Source organism: Lygodium microphyllum, chromosome 6 (assembly GCF_053477565.2).
Source record: "Lygodium microphyllum isolate KBCC chromosome 6, Lygodium_microphyllum_v1.1.10, whole genome shotgun sequence".
NCBI classification, from domain to species: domain Eukaryota; kingdom Viridiplantae; phylum Streptophyta; class Polypodiopsida; order Schizaeales; family Lygodiaceae; genus Lygodium; species Lygodium microphyllum.
The window spans coordinates 111,814,651-111,835,748 of NC_141140.1; the positions used below are offsets into that span (position 1 = coordinate 111,814,651).

Sequence of the window (21,098 nt, forward strand, 5' to 3'; positions counted from 1 at the left end):
CTTCCCACTGTGCTGAGCCCACTCTGTCGCCTCAAAGAAGGTGAAAACATTATCTAGGATGCTCCTATCCTGGACAAAGCCTGTCTGTGTGTCATGGATGATGCCTGGAAGCACGGGGCGTAGTCGCCTACCAATCATCTTTCCTAGTGCCTTATAGGCCTTTGACAATAAGGTGATCGGCGGTCCCCACTGGGAAAGCTCCAACCGGTCTCCCCCTTTGGGAAGAAGACGGATAAGGCTTGCTAAAAGACTCCCTCGCATCTATCTTGAAGTGAAAATCTCTTGGAAGGCCATCAGTAGGGGGTCCTTCACCACTTCCCAGTAGGTAATGAAGAAGGCCTTAGAGAGGCCATCCTCTCCCGAGCATTTTTGCCCATCCTGTGTATGGAAAGCCTTCTCTAGTTTCTTCTCTGTGAAGGGGGCCAGGAGGGACGTCCCATCTCCTCTGTGACGAGGGACGAGATGTGATCCTAGACTTGCTATCTACATCGCTGTCCTCTAGGTGAGGTTGTCTCCTGTTGGAAAAGGCGCATGTAGTAGTTGGTGGCAATCTCCATCACCTCGTCTGGGCTAGAATGAGTCCTCCCATACTGATCCCGGAGGCTGCGTATCTGCTCTCCTACGGTGCGAGGCTAGTGCACATGGAAAAATTCCCTGCACATCGTGTCCCCCTTCCGCACCCAAAAGGCTGCTGAGGTGCGGAAAGAGAACTCCGAACACCTGTCCTCTAGGCTAGCAATGGCTGCTCGCGTGCGCACCTCCTGTGCGTGGAGGGTGGGATCCCCTGGTTCCTCCTTTAATAATCTCTATGTGGCTGCGAGGTCCCGCCAGAGTGCTCTCTCCTCCTCCCAACTCTGCTGCCTGGCTTGTATGGCTGCCGCTTGGCAAATTCTGCTCGACTTGGCTAGGACCTCTGCAACCTCCTCTACGATCCGATCCCTCTTGCCCCACTCCCTAGTCCAAATCTACTATTTGTCTTGTCACCTCCTCCCTCCTATAGATCGAGTCAGGGATGTGACAGAATCGTATGTCTAGGGTAGACGCTAGGGGATCAAGTGTCAAAAGGACCGGACCATAGGGGTGATAGATGCTCCAGGTGGTGCTATCAATGCATCTATCAGCCATGCTGAGAGTCGTGACTCTGTACACTGGTAGAAATGGGTCGCTTGTGCCAGGGCCACTCAATCACATCCCGCGGAGCTCTCCACTGTGGAGGGGCTCGAAAGATAATGCTCAAGTGTGGGACCTCGACACCAGCCCACCAGTTAATGTCCATCATGCAACTAGGCCACTACTGTGCAAACAATGCTAGTCCTTCCTCTCCCATCCATCGGGAGGTGTGGTCCGCCACCTGACTCTTCAGCTCCTCCTCTATCTGTGTCGTCGTCCACTCCTCTGAGTGAGAGGACTGAAGGAAAAAAGCGTAGTTTGATCCATCTGGTGGTGCTAGTAGATGGGCCTTGCCTCTCCTTCACTTACGAACCACGAAGATCCCCACCTCTAGAGGCAATGGAAACTCTCCCACTCCGCAACTCTAAGGTAGGACCATGGGCCACTGCGGAAGAACTCCTGTGGTAACAGTTGTGCCTGTCTCGGGAAAGTGTAACAGGCGGCAGGGGCGGATGAGCTGGTGGCTGTGTGGGAGGGGGAAGGTTGCTAGCGCGAGGAGGATGTAGGCGTGTGTGGCTCATGGCCTCTTATGGGGGGAGGGGGGGTCGGTTATGTCCCACCAGATCTGGGTTGGGATTGACTTCTTCAGGCCCTGTGTGGAAACACTCTACGCAGGAGTAGTAACTGTTCTCACCCTCTTAGACGTTCACTCAGATGCCGCAGGAAGGAGGGAGGCCAAATCTGCAGGTCACCCTCCTCAAGAACCAATGCTCTTGATCTGGGACGCAACCCTGTGGAAACGCAGATCACGCACAACTGCAGGATGATTAGGGTCTACCAGCTTAACGACAGGCAGAAGATGATGGCATGCTGGGGCAGATACAATTAATCCAAATGGAACAGCAGTGCAAACGGAGCTCTGCTGGTGTTGTAGAAACAATTGCCCTGAACTGTGGATCGAGCTATAGAGACGCACCAGTGTGGCCTGAACAGAGCAATCATGTTCTCTCTCTCTCTCTTTTTTTTTCGTAAATGTTCTCTCTCTCTCTCTCTCTCTCTCTCTCTTTTTCATAAAAGGTAATTGTATTAATTACGAAAAAAAGGGACAAGTTTACATGATTACATGATTACAAAATACACGAGGGCCCTAGGCCAAGGTGTGTAAAATCCCAGTACTAAGCCACGAAAAAGTTACACAAATCATGGCAAAGACCCAGAGAAAATTGCCATATGCCAGGGAAGCAAGTCCTCCCGAGGGAGCAAGTCCGAGTGCCGAATGAGATCTATATGCCAATGCAAGAGACCTTTAAGCCGGGCAATGTGTCTCTGTACATTAGAGGCCGAATCAAAAAGAAAGGCATTCCGCGTGGTCCAAATGTGCCAGCATCCCCAGTATCTAAAAAAGTGGAATAAGATCTTCATATGCAACTGTGGCGGTGTGGGGTAGTTTGGGCGCACAAAAACCCAATCGAAAGGAGTTAGTGAGGACCCCATCAGTGCGCGCCAAACTTGTGACAAGAGTGACCAGATATTCTTGGCGAGCGGGCAAGAAAGAAATCGATGTCGGGCCGATTCCATAGTAGTGGTACAGAAGAAACAATTGCCATTCGAGATTCTACGCTTGGAAAGGGCCGAGGCAAGAGGAAGACCACCAATCATCACCCGCCAAAGAAAGACCTTGCGTTTGAAAGGTGTCTTATTCAACCAGCCTTCCATCACAGTTGCCTTCCACCATGACTGAGATTTCCGCAATCCCCATACAGTATTAGCTTTCACACCCAGCCATTGATGATCTTTAATGAGAAGATGATACACCTGATTAGCAGAGGCCTTTTCCAGACTCAACCGGCCTGCAAGGTCCCAGTCCTGCCAAGGACAATCCACAACCAGGGCAGGAAAGGGTTGCCTACCCCTAAGCACCGACAAAAGTCGTTCCCATAAATCACGGTATCCGCACGGAATCCTGAAAAGTCTCCTGGCAGTACGAAACGATGCGAAGACATTGCGAGTGGCAAGGGTAGCATCTGCAACTGAAGTCACACCCAAACGGGCCATGCGGTTAAATCTTGGTCTGAGCTCATGTTTGTCTTCCCATGAAAGTAATCTCGAGACTGCCAACAATTCCAGTTGAAAGGAGTTAGTATGCAAGCGGTCCCCCACTGGATGCCAACGCGCCTTTTGGAGCACCACTTTCCATGAGCCGACCAAATCCAGTAGCAGAGAGGAAGAGGGACTGGAAAATCGAGAGTCTGCATTAAGGACATGCCACCAGGAGCCCCGAAGTCGTGTATTACCATGGCGTAGCCTACTGCCCTCAAGAAAATAACGGGCTATAATGGTCCACGGGTGATGATCCACACACATGGCATGAAAAAGAGACCAACGAAGAGCCAGCATATGAGTTTCACACACACTCTCTCTCTCTCTCTCTCTCTCTCTCTCTAAACGAATGCCACTTATGGACTGTGATGGATCGGAAGCACAACATTATGATGGCTGGGAACACATGGAAAACCCACTAGTCATGATGATAGCACATATGATAAGGCAAAAGCCTCAGTACCACAAGAGATCATCCGGGCAGAATTAGGCGTTGCACCCATGGTAGTTGAGGCATTATTCCAAGCAATTACTTTTCTTCAAAGGATATGGCAGCTCCCTAAAGACCTGTATCCTAGACTAGCATTGGAGTCTTCAAGACAGCTTGCAGCAGAGGGAGATAGACAGTGTTGGTATGCACACATGAGCACGTGGCTGAATTTGCATGGCATGAGTACAGATAGACTACCACTGTTTGATTACAGCCTCGACTGCCCTACTTTGAGCCTTAGTCATGCAGAGCTGACTAGTGTGATTAGGGCAAACACCACTAAAGTGGAGATAGAAAGGACTTGGTCCAAGCCCCCTTTCCCATTAGGCACGAAAACGGCACAATACCAAAGTCACTTCTTGCAGCTTTCTCATGACGGTTTCATAGTGAGGCCTAGATACATGGATGCTCAACTGTCCCATGGACTCCAAGTTGCTATTGGTCAGATCCGCACCTTATCGCATTAGCTAATGATTGAGACAAGTCGATGGAGCCATATTGTAGCCGATGAGAGGATGTGCCAGCTTTGTGGATGGGAGCGAGAGACGAAGGAGCACTACATTTGTAGATGTACTATATACTATGATATCCGAGGCCGCTATCATTGCCTCTTTAAGGAGGGGTTTGGACCACTAAGACGGGTGATGGACTATGAGGACCAAAGATGTTTGGGCCTTTTCTTGCTGGAGCTCCAACGACGCAGAGCATTATTGTTACAGGATAGGAGGTAACCCCAACATCATCCACCCCTCCAAAGAGCAGTTATAGACTACTTTAGCGTAGCTGACCCCCCAGCTGCGACCACCCCAGACACTACATCTCCTACTGATAGGCGTTACCGAGATACAACATCAGGAGGCATCACAGTTGACAGAGCTACAACGCTACGCAGAGCACGACGCCCTAGAGTACCTACACGGCAACATAGGCGTGCCCATATGCGCCACATTCGCATCACGCTAGCTCGGTACAAAGGCAGATTGGTGTGATGACTCAGTCTGAGGTAGCTTGCGGAGTCTTGGTGGATTCCATAGACTAAGGGGGAGATACCCTACACTCTTGATCTTTTTAAACTTAGGTCTTTTTCCAACTTTTTCAGTTTTCTCAGTTTCCATACATCCCATTCCAATATACCATGTAAACTTACACATAAATTTTATCTCTTCTTATCTGGTGAGAGATGATGATACGAGTTGTATTGGTTATGGTCTCATAGGCCACTCTGGCCTTTAGAGACGTTAATAGATCTTTCTTTCTTTCTTTCTCTCATGCATTCTATTTCTCTCTTGACAACTTCACTCTCTCTCTTTTCCAAATTTTATGTTCTCTCTCCTCAATATCGCCCTCTCTCTCTCTCTCTCTCTCTCTCTCTCTCTCTCTCTCTCTCTCGTGACCTCCATGGAGTTCCATTTGCGATAGTCTGCTGGTCACACACGCGAGCTCCATACCCAATAGTGGTAGTAGAGGGGTTTCAATTGGATTATGCTGCCATTGCCATCTCCATTTGCTGTGCGTGTCACTGCTGCAGCTCCTTCAATGCTGAAAAGGAAGGTGTTGTCAGCTACCACTTGTCTACCTCAACTCTAGTGACGGCACCCTTTGATGTCAACAACTTGGCAGTGTGTCCTGCCTCAGCTCTAGTGATCCCACCCTTGGATGCTGACAGTGTGACAGCTGCACACACTGCCAATAATGCTGTCCATGCAATAGCAAAAGAAGAAGAAGAAAAAGGAGGAGGAGGAGGTGCAGGTGCTAGTGCTGGTGCTGGTGCTGGTGCTGGTGCTGGTGCTGGTGCTGGTGTGTTGACCCAACTCTCTTTGCAACATCCCTACACCCGGCGCTGCTACCCTGCACGCTTGCCATCAGCAACCGCCTCAATTTGGATGCGCCGTTTGATTCCTGGGCAGACTTCCCACCAATTACATAGTGTGCCATTCCATAGTTGGCTCAACTTGTAATCTGCTTCAGATGCGCTTCTCACCCGTCGGTTGACTCTCATGCCTCAACCGTGAGATTTTTTGTTGCTCAGTCCCACATGAGACGATTTGCTAGCCCATGGCCTATCCCCGATTGTGCAATGCCTGACAGGTTCAGCCTTGCCATGCGTCATCACCATCGACTTGTGCTCATTGACCTATTGCACGCCACATCACATCATCTTGAGATAAGTTTTTGGTTAAGGTCTTAACTGAACCCTAATTCACTACATGAAAAACATTCTTGCTAAGAGGCAGTTTGTATGAGAATTTTGGGCCTTTTTGATTTTCTGCTTGAATTTCTTAAAATTTTTTCACATTGCAATTGGAGATTTTTGATTTCCATTGAAATCTCTCAAATTTTCATGACCTAAATTTGGGGCTTTTTAGTTGATGCCCTTCAGCATCCAATCATGGTGTCCAATGACACATTTGCAACCATTTGGGTGCTCGCCTTCGACATTGGGCAAAAAAATGGCATGCCAAGTGCTTGGTAATGCCATCGCAAGGAGTCAATATCGATTGCATCATCCTCGAGATCCACATCGAGGGGATTTTAGTCTTGTTAAAATTTATAAAAATAATATACTTTAAAAATTAATTTAAAATATGTAAATTAACAATTTTAAAAAGTGGTTGGAATTAGACAATAGCCATGCACACGCATGTGCTAAGACCTTTCCATCACTTAATCAATAATTGTGTGAGTTCCTTTGCCCCAAATTTTAAACCAAAGTGAGTTGTATTTCTTGTTATTTTCTTTTTTTCTGATTCACAAAGCAGCTATATTTCAGGCATAGTCACAAGTAACAACCATTTTGCAACTTGATGATTGCAGGGCTGGTAGCTTCTTTTTGTCCCACGTCCCATTTCTTGTGACTATATAGTCACAAGTGACAACAATTCTTCCCCGTCCCTTATTCTTGATTCCATGTCCCCGCCCCATTCTGTGTCACGTGTGACTTTGATTTCAAGGAAGATTGTAGCCACTTCGCACGTAATCTCTGAGTGAGCCAAGAAGCTATACCCACATATTTGACCTCTAGTCATGTGCCCAGTGTCTCTGAGCCATGCTAGCTTTTGATCAGACTTTGAGCCATCCACACACACCTCTAAACCATGTCTTACTTTGGTTCCCTAAGCTTCTTACTTATGTATCTTGTTGCATCTTTCTCACTTACATATCTCCTTTTCTAGAATTATTGTACGGGATTAGACATTGCCTCTTTGAGGTAAGACCTTCCCTTTTTTTTTCATATGTTTCGTGTGTTTCGTGTCATGGGTTCAATCACCCATGACTCGAAGGGGGTTTTGTTAGCTTTAGTTATCCTTGTGCATGAACACACATTAATACCTTTTACACCACTTAGGATTAATAAGGGTGGGTCAAATGTGTAGGTGGATACCTTAGCCTATATATTCAACCCTATCACTTGTACTTTCATGTCACCTATCATTATCAATCTATCTTTCAGTTTGTGTAGTTGCAAGAATTCTTTCTCTCCTCCTCTCTCTCTCTCTTTCTCTCTCATTACTTTGCCTTGGTGGTTAGAATAGTGCTGATTTTTAGTAAATGGATGCATCCCCTATGGTTGTGATAGCAATTGTGGCTCATGTGGGTGGATTATAACTTGGTGGTTTTTTTGGCTTAAAATATGAGCATTTTGTTTGGCATGGGTTGGGTTAAGCAACAGCTAGACATGATGTTTGATTATGATGCCCCGTGCTTTGTGAGTTAGTTTTCACATGCTTTCGTAATATCGCCCTGCAATTGGGGATAATTTGCAAGGATATAAGGGGGAGGTCTGTCATGGGACGTGAATTTTTAACTTATCGCTTTAGCATAATCAAGTTGTGCACATGTGAGGGGCACATGCTAAGTACAAGTTAAATTGGGCATGACGACAGTCCAAAACCCTAGCTTGGGCAGTAGGGGACATTGGCAGATGTTGTGTTATGTTGGACAGGTGCCAGTGGGTGCTTGGTGATAGTCTTGGCTCTAGGCATTAAAAGTGCCCATGGAAAAGACTTGTGGTGTCATTGGGGCTAGAGAAGTTAAACATTTAATGCTTAGAACTAAAGTTAATAAGAGTTAAAAGACTTTCAAGTTCATAAGGCTTGCATTTAAAATTGTGGGTGGGCAGTGGCCAAGTAATTATTGAATTTCCACAATTGCAGCAGGCAACAACGGATTTCAGCCCCTGAACAGCAAGCGACAACTGATTTGGCACTTCTCTGGTATCAGATTGGCAGATCCCCCTACTGCTGTAATTAGGGTTCTCAGCAGTCTTGGGAAATGTGCACACAAATCTCAAGCTTGTGATAGAAGGGTTATCTGTAAATCTAAGAATTTGCAGCAGATCTACAAAGGATTGCTCATCTATAGTTGATCAGACTTGGAAGCAAGTGTTGAAGATTCAATTTGTGCCCAGATGTGTGTAGAATCAAGGGGCAATTTGGGGATTTATACTGCTGGTCACTTGTGACAGCCCATTGTTCTAGAATTTGTAGATAGATCGGTCAATCCATCAGGGCAGAGGGGATTTTTGAGAGCATACCTCTCGAATCCAAGGCAAGGCTTGACTCTTCTTGGGGATTTGAGCACGATCTCTTGTATACTACAGGATTCCTGGAATACAAGTTAAATAAATACCTCAAAGGGTGCCAGTTGTCTGATGTCAGCTGTCTATTGTGAAGTGGTAAAGTGTTCATTTCAGTTTTTATGGATTTCATCTGTAATTACTAGTTAATTAGGTTAATTACCACCCTATCCAAGAAGGAAGGCTGGTTTAATGGATCCCCATGCAAGATGTCTCACATATAGAGTGGTTTGAGGGGCATTGCCATAGGTAGGAGCTGATTGCTGTTCTAGCATTTTTGCTGGTTCATTTGTACCATGAGGTTCAGTCACACCATTGATGTATAGGATATTTCTATTGTAGAGGCTGTTTCTAGGATTTGAATAGGGACTCTCCAGACACTTCATGAAAGATGGGAGAGACTTCAAGGTGGCTCTGAGCGTATGAGGAGGGAGAGTTCCTTTCATTCACAATTTCACAGGTGGGACTTAGAAACCTTTTTCCCTGTTTCAAATCCAATAGGGTTTCGCATTACAACCCATCTAACTAGTTGTTTACCCAGCCATTCTATTTATGATGTGCAAAAATGGGGGAAATCCTTATCTCTAATACTATGACAACAATTGAAAAAAAGGATAATCAACCTCACTGGATGTGTGTGGAAACTCTGAAGAAATTTCTTTGAGATTCCATGGGGCATAATTGATGTGGAGAAGGGCATGAAGGATTCTTTGGGCAGCTGAGCTGCATTGAGAACGTGGTGTCTCACTTGGGGGCAATGCATTAGTTCTCTATGAGCTTTTGTAACTGTTGACTTGATGAGACCACCAGGTAGGTTATTATCTTTGTCAAGAAGGAAAGGGTTTTTTGGGGCAGGGGGGTTTTTTTAAGTGATGTTGTTAATGGCCCTCCATCAGAGATATGCACTTAGATATGCGTTGTATAGTAATTGATTTGGAGACAATATTTTCCATAGTGACTATGGAGTGGCACATGTAAAAAGGCCGGTGCAAATTCATGTTTGTCAAGGGCCAAGTACCAGTGACCATTGTTCCAGCACCAGTGACCATTGTTCCTCCCCTCAAAGGCCATTGTGCTCAGCTGCAAGAGAAGTGGGGTAAAACAATGGGAGCTGAAACAGCTTTTTGGACAGGCTTGGGGAATGTAGAATTTATCAGTGTGTGATGGCAGCCCCATTGTGCCACCACAAAAACTCAAAAACCAACCACTGTTTATCACGTAGCACAATGGCAGCCCTGTTTTGCTCAAGCACTAGTGTTGAGCCTTTTACTCAGATTAGTGCCCTCATTTCACTCATTTCCCACAAAAAAGGTTACTTTTTCCACTAGTCTGGTAAGTTATAGGTTTCATAATAGCATGCCTGCTTTGCATTCTAATGTATAACATGTTTTGAAACTAATTGCTTATCTTAGAATGATATTGGTTATGTTGCCATAAACATGCTTGCCAGCACTTTAGAAACTTAATCCTGAGTCTTGATTTGGCTCCTTTTGATGAATTATCTTTGGTTCTAGAGAACTATATTGGTAACCACTTTTTAAAACATGCTTGCCAGATTTCAGGACTTATGAAAATAACGACCATCATATTAACAAGGTTGAGTCGTGAGAGCAAGCTATAGATGACATACTTTTTGTTTTTGTTCTGGCAGCTATGTACCATCTGCTGTTTTCACACAACCACCAATAGGCACAGTGGGTCTAACAGAGGAGCAGGTGAGACAGTAAATTACATTGTTTGCATGAAGTTGCATATGTTGATAGTATCAGTGAAAACAGGGTGGTAATAGGGCTCACTAATCTTGAACGTTGCTGTGGATGTCTTCAGTAAATTCCCCTACCTTGTCCTAAGCTGGTGGCAATTTATCTATCTAAGGTAGAAATACCCCTTAACAAGCACATATACCAGGAAGTACTGCTACATTTCCCTAAGCTGGTGGTGATTTATCTATTTGGAACAGTATTACTGAATTCTAGACTAGGCATTGTAATCCGAAGAAAGAGCTTATAGCTCACCATGAGCTAGATGTTTAACTGTGATACCACCAACTTTCTAACTTATGTTCGGTACCTAAACTTGATACTTATGCCTGATAAGAACAAAAATGAGACTGCATAGAGTTCTGTTGAAAAATTTAAGCCACTAGATGAAGATCTGGATCAGGTCATGTGCCATCAGAAGTGCTGCAAAAAGCTGTTGCAATGCAACAGTAGAGCAGAATACCCTATCAAGCTTTGGTTTTGTTGCAGATATAACACAGAAAGACCTCACTTTCAATGTAAGCTGTGTTAATTGGCAGTTCTCGTTGTATGTCAACTCATTGTGCCTGATAAAAAGAAAAATGAGACTGTACAGGGCCTGATATGGTACACTTTGTTGAAAAATGTAAGCCACTAGATGAAGATCTGCATCAGGTCATGCTCCATCAGAAGTGCTGCAAAAAAGCTGTTACAATGTAAGGGTAGAGCACTTTTCAGAAGACCCTATCAAGCTTTGGCTTTGTTTCAGATATAACACAGTAAGGCCTCAATTCCAATGTAAGAAGCTGTGCGGATTGGCACCCGTCGTGGTACTTAAACTTGACACTTATGCATGATAAAACAAAATCAAGACTGCATAGGGCCTGATATAGTACACTTTGTCGAAAATATAAGCCACTAGAAGAAGATCTGCATCAGGTCATGCACCATCAAAAGTGCTGCAAAAAGCTCTTGCAATGCAAGGGTAGAGCACTTTTCAGAAGGCCCTACCAAGCTTTGGTTTTGTTTCAGATATGACACAGTAAGACTTCACTTCCAACGTAAGCTGTGTTGATTTGCAGCCCTGAGTTGATTTTTGTAAGGCACACAATGTGGGTAGTCAGATTGTGATGCTTATGTTATATGAACGAATGTGAGTAATCATTGGGAATGGGCTAATAGGATGCCATGGGATACTTTGATGTCATAGATCTTTGCAGATATCAGGATAATATCTGGCATTCTTTGTTTTTCTCTTGTTTTCCCCTTCTGAAGTTTGGATTTATCATGGTAGTACATTCTTGCAGCCAACTTCCCTTGCAAGTTTTTGATACTCATGTGAGAAACTGTGATTCATTACTGAAGTTGAGATCCCTTGCCAATTGATATATGTATGATTTGAGATAATGCAACACGTTCTGATTTGGGTGCATTTGAATTGCATGTCAGGCTATCGAACAGTATGGAGATGTTGATGTGTATACTGCAAATTTTAGACCTATGAAAGCCACCCTCTCAGGACTCCCTGACAGGACCTTTATGAAGATAGTTGTTGATGTAGCTACAGACAAAGTTGTTGGAGTCCATATGTGTGGGGACGACACTCCAGAAATCACACAGGTCCTTTTGTTTGTGTTTATAATTATTTTCTGTTTTCTAGGGGCTCAGTATGAACAATCAGGATCTTTTTTGTGTTCTTAGATTGGTACTGCTGCAACTTTTTTGGGTTGTGCATGCTTGAGTAAAAAAAATTTGAACTGTTTATAAAACCTATTGTTTGTCAGTCAGGGCATTTATCAGTGATGTAGTACCTTTTTGGTCTCACAGGTTGTCTGAACCAGCTCTTGGCACCTCCATGCCATCGTTCTCCCACCATTTGCCAGCATTCTGCTCAGCATATCCGCATGGTGGGCATGTCTAGGCTGTACAATACTGGTGGTATTGTATGCGTGCCAGCTGGGGGTATTATCTGGAGTTAGTTGCTGTAGTCTTATGGATGTAACCACCAGGAAGAGAGCTTGAACACCATGGGAGAAGAAGCTTGTTTGATTGTCATGATCTCATCTGCTATTGATGGAGTGTTGCATATCCTTCTCGCCATCCTCCATCATCCACTGTGAAAGTTAGGTCTGCAGGAAGTAGCTCCATACATTATAATTTATGGGTGGAGTTGCTAGTGTGTCCAAAATTCATAGCTTTGTCCTTGGATCCTGGGATTGAGTTTAGGGAGACTCTCTCTAGAGAAGCAAGGGCTGTGAAGCCTCTTGCAGCTTTATTCATGGAAAATGCGTGTCTAGAGAAAGTGGCCCTAAGGTAAATATTGGAGGATACTCACTCCACTGTATCACATTGGAAGGTAAGCTGTGGTGTTGAGGTGGTTGCTTGGCTGGCTGAGTGAAAAAGATCATGACTTCCTTAGATTCACAAAGAAGACACACTGTGAAAAAAGCACACAGGTCTTCATTTGGTGCTATAATCCAGAAATCAGCAAAATATGATTATCATATGGGAAAGATTGTGAACATCACTCTTGATATGCATGGCCCTAACCCGCCAATTCTGGATAGGGAATCAGCAATCTCAACAATGTATAGTCCAAATATTCTTAGAAAGGGGGGGCAACCTTACTTCACATGGATGTATACCATACATCTTATGGTGTCGTGATCCACATGCTACTAGCTCCTAGGCTCAAGGGTGAGCCATTTTGGCTATATGGATCGAAGGTGGATTTGATGTTCATTCCTTTTATGTTCTTTGCTATGGGTACTGTGTAGGCTGGAGCCTAGTTTCACATTGGTTTTGTAACAACAATTCAATTTTATCAAGCAGATGGGCTTGAGTTGTTTGGATGTAGACTAGACAAATTCAACATGTCAGAGCATGAAGCAAAGATGGACTATCTTGACTCACCTTAGGAGTCATCACACAAATAAAAGGCAAGAGAATCCATTTGCTTCTAAGGTCATTGTGACTAGTAGAATAGAATCTTCACTTTCACTATGAAGGATGATAGCGGCCTTCAGAGAGAGGACTTGGCTTAGACAAAGTTCATGGGCTGCACTAGAAAGAGGATTAGAGTAGATGCACATGGTGAGAGGAGATGGTATATTGACCTGAACGTAGCCACTTACTCGATTGATGGATGGAGACGTTGGACTAACGAGACCAGGCCTCTTTAAAAGTTGTAGTGGGCTCTAGGAGAGTAGTTTTGGAGAGACCTTTTTAAGATACACTATATGGCATAGCCTTTTTTAGCTACATCACTAGGCTGGGAGGAGGATTTAGATACCAGGATCAAAGCAGAGCGAGTAGCCACTCCTCACTAGCATATACAGGGTATCTTAGATGCCTTCTTGTTAGAATTTGAAGAAGGATGGATGATAGCTTTACGAGTAGGAAGATTTCTCTCTTCATATGGCCAGTAGCTCACATGAGTTTGACTGTCAGTACAGGACTCGGTTATGGCAGGGGCCTAGTGGCATGCATGAGATGTGGTGAGCTGGAGAACACTTGGGGACACTATTTATGGGATTGTTCCTGAGTTCAAGAGATGTGGAGGAGAGCCCTTGAGATGTCTTTGGTGGCATAACGAATACTATGGTTGCAACTTAGGACTCGGTAGCTTGGTCATAGACATAGGCCTAGCATGCAGACATGAGAATGTTTAGGGAAGCACTCTTTTCTTACCATTGGTCATCATTTGAGCAGGATGACCGTTCCAGACTATTGGCAGACACAATGGATTAGGGACATTGTCACAGATGGGAGTTAATGGCTAGTATCATTGGTTGGTACATTTGAATTGCAAGCTGTAGCCATGTTATAGATCTGCAAGATGTTTCCACTAGAGACTCTTTCCAGGATTTGGACAAAGATTATTCATACTCTTCTTGGGAAATGGGAGAGGCTATCGGGTGGTTGTAAGAGGATGAGGAGGAGACATACTTTCTTGCGATCATGACAATTTGACACATTCTTTCACCTAGCCCCTCATAGCCCATTAGATTGATTGTTCATATTACCATTGTATTTATCATGTACTCCATTGCTCTTTTATTAGGAATTTCCTTGAGGTATCATTAATAAAATTTTCATTTCTTGGAAAAAAAAAAGAGGATGTGGCAGAGCTTGTGGTAGGCATTGTTGGAGATGATCATGATTAGTGTTTTAGATGCCTTGCCAAACTTGTTCAAAGATGAAAGCTTTTGCCCACTTTCAAGGCTTCAGCTAAACACAGGAAGAACCCAAGTGCAAACATAGGTGGACTCTTGTTCATCTATGAAAAATGGATTTGGCTTTTGGTTATCTAGGATCACATGATATCTCTCTTTTAGATTTTAGATCCACAATATGTAGCTCAATATGATGGAGGTTCAATCTTTCAAGCAATGGCTGGAGGGTGGCCTCAGGAAGGTGCTCTCCATGGAAGCATAGTAATGCAAGGCAACTATGGTGTTGGAGAACAATATGGATACAAGGATGTATGTAGATAGACATGTATAGAGTCATGCAGCCAAGAATACATATAGGGATGTATGGGAATCTTGAATAGGTGGTGAGATGTGTAGAAAGCTAGAGTATCTCACCTATTCCTTGTGATAATTTGACATTGAAGGAAAAGATGAAAGATTACAAAGAGGTGGACAACCGATGTATTGAAATTTTAGCAATGAAAAAGATAGGTAATTACTCTCGTTTTTGCAATAGTTTGACATAACCATGCTTTAGTGGCATTTTCATAGTCTTCCAAAGTATACAAGGCTGTAAAGAAATGCCCTAACACAGAAACACAAATACAATCATACGATAAAGCACAAATTGATAATAGAAAAGAGTTAGGGTTAGTGTAACTTAGAGACAATCAACACTGTGAATAATATGGAATGAATGAATCTGAATAATACAATGCTCATGCAGCAAACACAATATGCAATGACTGAATACTAAACCTTGAGCTCTCATGCCTCAAGGATCGAGGCAGAGATAATGAGCTGAAGTAGTGTGTCGTACCCTGACGGATCCCGAAACATAGTAAGGCAGCCTCCAAAGACATCTAGCAGCAATGTGAATGCAAGATCTGTGCCAGATAGGCAGAGTAGAGAGAAAAGCCGAAAATGCAGCCTGCAGGGTGTAGGCGATAGGTAGGTGGACTCCAAGAACGTCAAAACATAGAATATGATGATGGCGATAACTCGTGAAGATCAAATACAGCCTCCGAAGTGGAAACATAGCTTTGTGTGGGGTTGCCTCTAGTTGGCGACAGTGTAGGCGATAGGTAGGTGGACTCCAAGAACGTCAAAACATAGAATATGATGATGGCGATAACTCGTGAAGATCAAATACAGCCTCCGAAGTGGAAACATAGCTTTGTGTGGGGTTGCCTCTAGCTAGCGACAGTGATGATGGAGAAACGCAGATTGAGGAAATAAGCACCAGAATGTGGTAGACAGTGATGGGGAGCTTCGGTTGAGATGTCCTTTGCAAACGGGATATGGGCAAAGAAGCTGTGGCACCTGCAAATTTCAAAAATGAGATCGATTTGAGTGGGAGGGTAGGTTGTCTATTTATAGAAAGTTTGGGGCCTCCTAAATTAGGGTTTACATGTGGGACATTGAAACTCTCTTGAACCGCGTTTGTTCAAAAGAAATGGTTAAAATTCATTAATTAACTTGGGTTTTGGGGCTATTTAATGAAAGCTAATGATAATTTAGCTCAACACCCCTTCTCAGGCCTAAAACTAGAACCAGAAAGAGATTACAAATAAACCCAAGCTCTTTTTCTTTTTGTTTTCCTAAGGCATCCCAACCCAAAGTAGCAAGGACATCAGGCAAAGTGTGTAGATTGGCTCCCCAATGACCTACCAAGACTACAGAGGCAATCATTATCTTATCAATGGAGTCCATGTGTTCACCCAAGAGAGGATAGAGCATCGGATAAAGGTGTGCATTGGTTGCCAAGTGGGCTACTTAGTCCTGTGCAAAGACTCATGAAAACACAATGGACTCTTTTTTTTTAAGGGCTTTTATTTTGTCTTTCAAGAGATTTAGTATTAAGTGAGGGTTTTGTAAAAGTTTTCAATTGATCGAGTAACAATGCCTAAAGGGAGATAGGGATGGTCAGCCCGAAGACCTTCACATAGCAAACAAGACTATCTCGACTATTAGTGGGTGTCGATGACGAAGAAAAGAGGCTAAGTGTGGGAAGCAACTATGGTGGGTATGCGGAGAGGGAAAAAGGAAATGTGGTAAGCAAGCTAGGCAAGTTGAGCGAGCAAAGCAAGTTAGTGAGACTGCCTTGGAGGCTCCTATGTGCAATGCCATGAATATAGTGTATCCAGAATCACGATTGCTCCAAAAATAAAAAATGAATAAATGCGCACATATGCATGTTTACAAGAACAGAATGCCGATGCATTGGAGTTATGCAAGAGGCAATGCAGGTGTGATCATGCTCATGCAAATGCTATGCAATGGTGCCACGTGGATAGTGCCCTTGCAAGGAAATTGTTCACTTGCTCTAGTGCCCTTTTGCAATTATAGTCATCTTGATGATGTGGAGAAAGATACAAAATACGATATACATAACGTTTGAAACAAAACTGTAAACAACACCCTTCCACCATCAAGTAAAGAAAGCCGTTTCCTCTCAAACTAGAAGGGAAAGCTGGAGGAAAGAACTCTCTCTCCTTGTTAACCTGAAGAAGTAGAGAAGGATGTACCCAAGTTGATCTTGGGTAGTAAATACTAAAGCACTGACCAATTGACCGTTTGGATCAATATATTTAGAAAGTTATTTGATGAAGGCACAAACTCTTGGCAAATAGTACCTAGCTCAATTTGCTCTATAATGAAGTGAAAATGTATGCTAACCTAGCATAATAGAAGCAAAGGTCTCTTCATAGTCAGTACCTTGCTTTTGTCAAAACCCTTGCATAATAAGGTGAGCCATCTACTTATCTAATGTCCCATCAGCCTTTGGCTTGGTTCTAAATATCCACTTTATGTTAAGGACTTTCTTGTTTATTGGACAATCCACTAAGAACCAAGTCTCATTTTAGTCAATACTCTCTAGCTCCTTCTCCATGGCCTATCACTGTTCAGGGTGCTAAAGAGCTTCTTGTTTACTTTCTGGCTTAGAGTGCGTTATGTAATCAACTGCAAACAACGAGGCAAATAAAGCCTGAGGTTCAAGCTAGGCGATCTTAAGGGAAGTTATGCTTTGCTTAGTAAGCAAAGGATCAATCAAGTTAGAGCGACATGGTCGCCAGGATTCACTAACTTAACTTAAGAAACCTAAGGTAATGGTTAATTTGGGTTGATAGGGTATGACCCTAACCCAAGGACAAAAGGGTAAAACAAAAAAACCTTGGGGATCTTGCCAAGTCGCAATTGATCCCGGATCGAATGCTGGGTGCTTTTGAAGAGAAGGATTCACTCCTTAGCAGTTAGCCAAATAAACGACCATTGGATTGATTGTGCTTATAACAGTTTAGGAGCATTGTTTGCATTGTTTGCTAAAAGAACTAAAGATGGAAAGATAATTAATGCTTCAGGTTGAAGGCGTGAAGGGAGAGACAATATCAGTTACCCTCGACTGTCTGCCTGACCCTAACCAAGGGGTTGTTAGCGTGGACCGAACCCGCCACGAGAGGTCTCTCCGTTGGGTGCTACTTGGAGCAGGAGGATGCTTGGGTTCTAGGGGGGGCTCTGGCCATAAATCCCTTGCCTTCTGGGCCCTGCACAAGAGGCCAACACGACTCGGGATTGGATCTTGAGGCCCGCATACTAGTCTATGGGTGAAATCTTGGATTAGTAATCCCTGTGGATTATTGGATAGCCTTCGGGCGGATTATGGATTTCCTTCGGGTGGATTATGATTAGCCTTCGGACTGGATGTATTCCAAAGATAAATAAGATCAATTGATGTAAAGAAACTTGTTTGAAACTGCTTTTCTATGTCAGTGCTAAGATTACATGAAGGAACCGGTGTCTAATTGGCTAATTAAGGAAGCTATTTTATGCGTGTCCAACTAAATGTGGTAGGTAATTAGACAACTAAAACAACCCTGAGGAAAGTGCGGTGGATGTGGCCATGGGTCCGTCCTACGGATGGGTGGTCCCGGTTGGCCGAGAACTTTTCTCAAACAAAATCGACAACATGGAACTTTGCTTGAAGGAAATGAACAACAGGCAACGCTGTCCTAGAGTTTAGGTTACTAGAATCCCAATTTATGCTATTTTAGGGGAATGGAATGGGACTATGCCTTATGGGCAGAGAGATCAAGCTTTGCACCCTAGGGCAATTCTTTTCAGCATGATCAAACCAATCTTCCCCTACTCTTGCTATGCCCAAAGGTTCTACAATATACCCAATACGTAGGATCTTCTTGAATTCCTTGCGTACTCCTGGAGATAATTTAATCAATTGTAAGAGATTTACATCTGGTTTGACTTCGCAAAGAGAACTTGCTAAATCAAAATCATGATAGGTAGCCAAAGCTCTCTTTTCTCGCCAAACCATCCTTTCTTTTGGTCTCGGGACTGGATTTGGCACTTTTTTTTTAGCTCTTGCCTTCTTTCTTGGCACTTCCTCATCCTTCTTAGGATCGACTTTTTTGTCAACAGGCCTTAGAGGTCCACCTTCCACGGTAGGATTCAGGACTTCCGTCCCCTTATCCCCTTGCTTAGGGTTTTTCTCAACCGATTTTGCATTATCTTTGTCAACCTCTTTAGCCTTTTGGCCTCTTGTCATGGCTCGTAGGTTAGAGGTTTCAGCGCCATTGACGCGTACAGCCTTGATAAGGCTGACTCCATTGCCTTGTGGCAACTCCTCTATAGTGGTCTTTCCCCTTTGCAATATTTGTCTTGGTCCATCATTTTTGAATCCCACATGGTGTGTTGATACCAATGAGGTAACGGGTCTTGCGTAGGGGGCTTCAGGGATGAAGGATCTGTGGAAAGGTTAGGAGTGGGTAGTAGATACGGCTCAAAAGGCACTATTTCCAATGGAATATGGTAAGGAATTGGCTCGGAGTCTAGTGTAGAAGATTGCACAATATCCCTCTCATAAAAAACTACATCTCTCCTAACAATCACCTTGTTTGTTTGAGGATTGAACAAACAATAGGCCTTCCCTTCGGAGAAGTATCTTACAAAACTATAATGATCAGCCCGGGGAGTGAGCTTTCCTAGCTTATCATCAGGCGTGTGCGTATACACATGATTCTCAAAGACTCTAAAGTAGGAAATCACAAGCCAAGTGTTATGATGAGGACATGTATTTTCTTAAACCTCACTTAACATGTGGATTAATTTTTTATCACATGATTAAGTAAATGTTGCACATGTGAGGTGTTTTGGGATTAGAGTAAATTTACGAGCCCGAGACCGGAGAAAATCACAGGATGTCAAAGGCAAAAGCTGCTATAAGTTATGTCGCACAAGTACTTGGTGGTATCTAGTGCTAGTTGTTGGCCTAGGTCATTCATTTGGTCGTAAGTGTCAGTTGGGGACACTAGAGAAGTGGCGTTTGATGGTACCTAATGCCAATCTGATGGTCAAAGATGGCACAGAGACACTCCGGAGTGGAAGATGCTTAGCCAATTTAATTATTGGCTTGTTAGATTATTTTTCAGGGCACCAAAATAATTATTAGATTAATTTTCAGTATTTAAAGACTGAAAATTAATAATTAAATATAGATAATGCTTGAAAAACCATTTGGAAAGGTTGCTGCTTGTCAAAAATGCCCATGCAAGATTGAAAAACGTCTTTAGAGGTTGGAGAGAGGCATTTTTAGTGTATTCAACCTACAAGAGAGAGGGAGGAGATGTTGCTGGTGTGATTTGCAGCCAGCGGAGGACCTTTTGAGGCAGCCAGGGGCAGGAGAAGACCAATCAACAATAGATGACAGCATCTACATGCTGTTGAGACAAGATAGTAGCAGTAAATGACTGATTTTCTTCAGTTCTTTGCATCTACAAGCTGTTGTAGCAGGGCAGCAGCTGCATTTGACTAATTTTCACTCATTCTTCACGACAAAACTCTGAATTTTTTCTCTCTACAGCTTTCTCTCTCATTTCCCAGACATTTCACAGTCTTGCTTCGAAGGTCTCAGCATTTGGACCCTTGGAGGCTGAGAATTTGCAAATTTCTATGCTGTAAACCCTAATTTACAATGCAGAAATCAGGGTTTAGCAACAGCCTTGGAAAGCGTGCCAAAAATTGGAAGCTCCAAGACTTAGATTCAACAGGGCTGAAGTTGTTTTTAGCCTATTCAAGTGGAGGGATTAGCAAATAATTGAATTTGGGGCATTTTCCATCTTCATCAAAGCGGGTGAAGGCCAATCAAGTGCCTGAATCAAGGGGCAAAACAGATTGAAGACTTGCTGGTCACTTTGGACAGTTAGGGGAGTTTGGATTTCGAAGAGGATTGGGAGAATCCCATTGTAAATCAACTTTTTCTTCAATAAAGGTAAAGAAATACCAAAAGGGGCACCAAATTTGGGGCCAATCGGGTGCGCATTGTCCAAGATCAGTAGGTAAATTTGTATTTTCAGATTTGCATTTATTATTTGCTGCTGTAATTAAGTTGTAGTCAGGGATTTACGACCCATCCACGGAAGGAAGGTTGGTTTCATGGTTCAATTGCCGGGATACCATCAAATCCTTTGAATTGGTGAGCCCGTGGTACTTGATTGCAACTTGGGACTATTGCGTTATTGCTGAAATTGTTCTCAGCAGTGAATTACAACAAGCATGTCTTCACATGGTGATACGGGATCAAGTGGGGAGGATGCCTCACTCCTTGGTCAATCACGTGGTGAAGGGGGAAATGCAATGACTGATGTTGGGCATGGTTCTCAGCATGGACAGCATGTTGAAAATGACCCAAATGTTGGCACTTCAATGCATAAAGAGACTGATGACCACCAAGGGGCTGAAGAATTTGATGATAGCTTCAAGGATCGAATGCGTACAGCAGCAAATCTTTTTGCTGAACTGGCAAAGGATCCCCAGTTTACTCGATTCTTGAATGCTCCAAAGAAGAACATCAAAGGAAAAGAGAAGGAGACACCTTC

The 21,098-nt window shown here is 43.6% G+C and overlaps 1 protein-coding gene across 2 annotated transcripts in view; it reads left to right on the top strand.

Annotated features, from left to right (window-relative positions):
• GR (glutathione reductase) overlaps positions 1-21,098 on the top strand; it is a 122,070-nt gene that overhangs the window by 90,526 nt on the left and 10,446 nt on the right. For both annotated transcript variants that reach the window (XM_087679890.1, XM_087679891.1), the window contains exons 7-8: positions 9,928-9,991; positions 11,465-11,635. In XM_087679890.1, coding sequence (XP_087536016.1) covers positions 9,928-9,991; positions 11,465-11,635 — 235 coding nt within the window. The remainder of the gene's footprint in view (positions 1-9,927; positions 9,992-11,464; positions 11,636-21,098) is intronic.